Source organism: Ischnura elegans, chromosome 7 (genome assembly GCF_921293095.1).
Source record: "Ischnura elegans chromosome 7, ioIscEleg1.1, whole genome shotgun sequence".
Taxonomy (NCBI): Eukaryota; Metazoa; Arthropoda; class Insecta; order Odonata; family Coenagrionidae; genus Ischnura; species Ischnura elegans.
In genome coordinates, this window is record NC_060252.1 from 31,008,869 (window position 1) to 31,014,868 (window position 6,000).

Here is a 6,000-nt window from a genome sequence, read left to right on the forward strand (position 1 = left end):
AATCCCTTCAGTAGTTCCCAACAGGGGAGATTGAAGTCCACCTATGGAATATTTTACTTGAGACTCCATCAAGTCTGATATTAAAGAAATGTGTGGAGTAGCTGAAACTCCTCAGGATGATAATATTCTGATTTCTCCTTGCCTTCCACACCCCAGTGCTTTAACATAAAATTAACCATTACCAAGCCAGCCTTGGGAAACAGAAGTACTCCATCGCCAAGTCATGGCTTCCTATCACTTCATGGAAAAATTAGCAGTGCCCGAACGCACTTTCCTTAACTTTTTTTTAGAAATGTGTGTGTTTTTTATTGCAAGTTATTATTTACATTTTATTCTACCTTTTTTATGGTTACAAAGGTATATATTAGAAATTTTCAGGCACCAAAATTGATAAAAGTGCTATTCAAGTACATATTACATATATATTTTGCTGACCAGTGCTGGAACAGTGTTCAGGTGTGCTCTGGCACCATGAAACTACTGATGGCTTCTTCTCTGGTTTTGGAATGACTTACATGGCCTAGCCTACTAAAAAAAAACACTGACACCCCTTCAGAATGCTATAATTTTTTTTTCCTGACTGCATATTTTATGCGTAATATTACGTTTGTTGCAGACTATATACTTTTATTTCTAAAGCTTGACCCACCATCTGTTGTGAGTGGGTGCTTTTGGTGGCTTTAAGCTTAGCAGCAATCTTATCATTCTACTTCTACCAACGCAATACTCATTTGCATTTTTATAAATTTGAATAATAAAAAAACACCAGTGTTAACATCTATTATGAATAAACCACGTTTCTAGATAAATATTCTGTAATTATATGAAAATTTCAAATTTCTTTGCAGGCCTCGGAGTATCAGAGACAGGTTACCCACTCAGACACTGCAGCGGCTTGCAGATGGATCACAGAGATCCAATGTCTAGAGTAGCTCTTCCAAATCACATCTCTCACCCAAGTGCAGTGCACTCAAGTTTATACATGGAGGACCATTCAACATTAGAAAATATACAGGTGAGAATACAACATGCTTTTACTCTGGAAGGACCAGACTGTTCATTTTGATGCTTAATCTCATGCATATGTGTTTTTTTAATTGATGATTTTAACTGGTAAATATCGACAAAATATTTTTATATTTACTGAAATAAGTTATAGCAATGTGATACATAAGTTATAGCAAATTAACACTTCCAGCGCCACTTCGGTCATAATGACCAAATCATGTACTTCGTCTCCACACCATTTCGGTCATTATTCGGACTGAAGAATGAGCCTTTCTTTTGGCCACTCATAGCATGCCATCGGTCACAGCGACCCAGGTACTTATTCAACGTGACCTATGTGACCATCAGGCCTGATCATGATACCATGTATACGAAACCAGTCGCAGTATTTATTAAATTGTGGAACCTGCCATTGTCTTTCCTTTTTTGATTCAGCCAATACATGTTTTGGCCCGCCTCACAAAAAGAGTCAATCATACTGCCTATAATTTTTTTTCTGTCATCTTAATTTTTTCTGAATTCTATTTATTTTCTATTGCACATATCCTATTAAAATATTACTTAATTTTTTCACACATAAATGGAGTTATACCATTGCTTTTTACCTTAAATGACCAACACCCATCAAAATGACAGGTGAGGCATTTCTATTTTATTTGTAACAGTAATAAGTGTTTTGCTATCTCATTATTAACTTTCTGGTATTCCTTTATAAGTTTTCTTGGTTATTGCACTATATCTTATACCACTTCTTTTTCACATAGCACGACCCGCGTTTTGATGATTTGTCATTAATTTGCACCTGAAGATGATGATAATTCATTAAAACCCAGGTCGCACTATGTAAAATAGAAGTGGTGTAAGTAATAGTGTAATATCCAAGAAAATTAACAAGTGTTTTATTCAGGAAATCAATACACACTATTAACCCTAAGACTGCAGGAACATTTTTCAGCATTTTGTATGCTGACTACGGGAAAAATATTTTTAAACGTTTGACTACCTACTTAAGTTTCCCAAAATTTTTATTGCTACCCAGGTATAGCCAAAGTGTACTTTCCCTCACTGCAGGGAACACTAATACACCTTAACTCTTCCCAGCCAGCCCAGAAAAACAAAATGTTTAAAAACTTTTCCCCAGTCTAGGGTTAAGCCTGGCCATTTTCATATTTTAGTTAGCACATTTATGCATCAAACATTCCCATACTACATTTTGAATGGCAATAAGGAGAATATCAGCCATACCAAGTGACGTGTGGTAAGCCAGAGCAGGGAAAGCAGGAGAGACGTGACCTCTGTTCATTTTAAATTTTTTAATGATCGGTAAATACCTGCCGTGACGTGACCTCTTTTCATTTTAAATTTTAAAATGATCAGTAAATCATTACTCAGACAATAAATAAAGTAAAGTTTATCATGAATGAATATATCAATCAGTTTTATCATAAGCAAAGAAGTATTCAAAATAATTATTACCCATCAAAATGACGGTCAATGGTCCTTCTAGGTAGCCATATAACCCTGGTCCTTCCAGTGTTAAACAGCATTTATTATCAAAGTGCAAAAAAAATATCTGTTCAGTTGCTGAGGTGCTTGGGACAGGGGTCATTTTGATCGGTAATGGCAAATACCATTATGCATCTTTTCTGTAAGTGCCATGCAATAGGGTGGATGCCATATTCTTGAGGAAGAGGAGTGGTGGAACAGGGTTGTGACTCCAGGTTGTAACTTAGCAGCATGGCTTCATTTATTTCCCCACCTCAGTTCCAGCAGTAATGTCTCAGATGAGGGAAAATGTCATCTTTTCTATGGCTGGGGTGGGTGCAAAAACTTATGGAAACAAAAGTTAGTTGTACTTTTCCATAGTTATTTTAATGTGTACGACATGTTTTGGCTCTCAGAGAATTTTGGTGCTGTGTCACTTCCACGATATCACTCCTGAATCAATTGATTTTACAAATCTTATTATTGCTTAAGGTTGTGCCTACATCCCTGTTCCACCTGTGATTTCATAACGAGCAGAAAATGCCCATCATTTCTGTGCCTAGAGCTAAAGGATGTGGACACAACAACCATGAGGTGTAGAGGGATGTAACTCGAATTAATCATTATTGAGCGTCTAGCATTCATTACGTCCCCTGTAATTGGGGAGCTCTTATGACCTAGAAATAGAATCAATGATTCTGATGAAATGACATTGATGTGTCCCATTTAGTAGAGGCATTCTTTTCTTTTTGGGTCACTATGTCAGAAAACATACGTGTATATCTGACAAAATTATATGAAGAGATGATGAATGGGGGGATATCAGGGACAAAGTGAGTTTGAAAACGGTATTCATACCCTTCAGTAGCGATTTAACTTTTACTTGAGGTTCAAATTCCTGGGTTTTTACCTAAGGCGACGTTAGGTTTTACATCATGAAGTACTTTTCAAGCTAATCCACAAACATCTAACAAGCTTAAACATCAATACCCACATGAGGTGGGCATTAATGCATCTTAGAAAATATATAAAATTGCAATAGCAGTTCATGCACTTTTGAAGACAATTAGCTCTTATTTGAAGAATATATGTATTTTAGGGCTCCTTGTGTAGACCTTTAAGGTCTCAGTTTCATCATATTTTCTTTATGAATTTGATATATTTGCACAAAAATGTCACAAAATACTATTTATTATCATCAACATCATAAGTTAACAATCCTAAGATTGGTTTGACGCAGCTCTCCATTCCTCTCTCCTATCCACTAGCCTTTTCATAGTGACACATTTCTCCTCTTCTACATCCTTTCCAATCTGTCCAATGCACATAAGTCATTCCTCATAAGTCATACATAAGTTCTCCTCTTCTACAACCTTTGCCCTTCTTCCCTTCCACCTGTTCTTCTATCGTTGTTTTCATCAGGCCATCATGTCTCATAATGTGGCTAACTAAGTTGTCCTGTCTTTTCCTTAACGTTTTTAGAGGAAGAAGGGAAATTTGTGATGTTATTATGGAAAAATAACTGGGAACAATAAATACCTATGAACTACAAAACTTCTTAATTTTTACATTTATATGGGTTTTAGGTGAGTGGGTGCTAAAAGTAGCATTTTTATTTGCTTAAAATGATTTAATTTTATGAATAATATCAATTGTCAAAAATAAGTAGGTAGTTAAAATTCAGGATACATTGGGATGATACAGGGAAAAATCTAGGAATTGTGACTTTGATAAGGAAAAGTAGCAGCTACCTGTCAAAATGACGAGTTTGACTCCCCTGATGTTAAAATTCAAGATTGTATTTTTATTAACTTGCCTTACAGGAAATACCAAGAGCAATGCAAGATAGGACCACAAACTTTCTTCCATGGCCGAAAGGAAGAGAAGAAAATAGTTCTTTTGTATCCTATGAATTAAATGGCAAATTCATCAAGGAGCAACTTTTATCTGATGATGTGCCTGAAAGTTGTGTATGACCACAAATAAATGTATTTCATGGCAAAGTGAGTAGGCTGTGAAAGAAACTCAAGAACAAGCTGTGAGAATGGATGTAAATGTATGATAAACTGCCAAATTTTTTCCCAGTGAAATATTTATGAAATTCTACCAGTGGTAGGACACAGTACTACTGGATTCAGCTCATTGGAATCAAGATCAGAAGCATACGAGTACTCAAGAAATAATCTGCATGTACATGATTGTTTTTGACAGCCTTTCTGTCATGTCTTTACTCGAAAACGTGAACTTGTTAGTTATGGGTTAAATGCTTCCCATGTGTTACTAGCGGGAACTCAATCGTATAGAGTATTGTATAAAATATTTATAAAACTTTTAAAATGTATTGAACAATAAAGGAGAGAAACTCCTTCAGCTTTGTTAAGGGCTGTTTAAATTATTCTCAAAAGGTCCATTAAAATTTCTTGCAGAAGACCAAATATGCAGAGAGAAAAAAATGAAGAATTAAGTGTCTCTTTTATTTTTACAATTATGCATGTATTGTTTTTTTTTATTTTGCGCATATAGGGTGATTTAAATTCCATAATCCATATGTTCACCTATGTATATCAAATTTTCTATTCAGGAGGACCAATATTCCTTCCAATTTTTTCTTTATATGTAACAGTAATTTTTTATCATCCAAAATATTTTTCATCCAAATGAATTATTTTTCATACGAAGCATGTTTTTACCCTTTTTTACCAGTTTATCAAGTTATTTAATTTTTGTGCTCACAGTTTTGGAAGGTTTAAGCTATGGACATATTTTACATCAAATTCAAGTATGTATCTAATCCTTGTGTAAAGCTATCGAAATATGTATGTACCTACAATGCAATTTTTACTTTATTGGGGATTACCTTACAAAACCAAATTACATAGATGTATATAAAGAGATGAAAGATAATTTTATAAAGAAGAATAACCCAGAGATTTTGACGTAGATGGAGGCTTTCTGACAGGGGAGATTTCTTCCAAATCAATTTTTTTGTCTTCCTGGACTGTAATCCAGGGTGAGCTCTACCTTCATCAGTCCAGCACACTCAAAATGGATCACTATGACTAAGGTTTCTCTGCTGATTGGTTTTCCAGCATGCCGCCTTCTGAATAATGAGGTAACTTAAGTGCATGAATATTTTTCAACCAAATCATCTTTTAAGTGTTTCAACCAGATTGAACACAAAGGGTAGAAAATTGATTTAGATGTACATATATGATTCAAAAAGGAAATTCCTCGGTAAAAGTGGAAAATTAGTAAGGTTGATCAGTTGGAGATTAAGGCCAGGAAGAGCAGAAAACACCAGCAGGGATGTGGACACTGTGGACCTTCTTATACCCACTGTGTTATAACTTGTCCATGTTATTGTCTCATCTTTAGTGATCATTCAGTAGATGGCAGTAAGGACAGTTTCCCTAGATAACCATTGCACACACATAGGGAATTCAATGGGAAAATGTATATTTTCTAATTTCTTTTCTATTTTCATCGACAAAATGAATACCGCATACT

At 35.0% G+C, this 6,000-nt stretch overlaps 1 protein-coding gene across 1 annotated transcript in view; it reads left to right on the forward strand.

Annotated features, from left to right (window-relative positions):
- The window catches only part of LOC124162589 (nephrin-like), a 345,009-nt gene extending 340,033 nt beyond the window's left edge, over positions 1–4,976 (forward strand). The window contains exons 13-14 of the mRNA XM_046539169.1: positions 849–1,015; positions 4,317–4,976. Of these exons, the coding sequence (XP_046395125.1) occupies positions 849–1,015; positions 4,317–4,469 (320 nt within the window). The 3' untranslated portion in view covers positions 4,470–4,976. The remainder of the gene's footprint in view (positions 1–848; positions 1,016–4,316) is intronic.
- Positions 4,977–6,000: the final 1,024 nt, after the last annotated feature.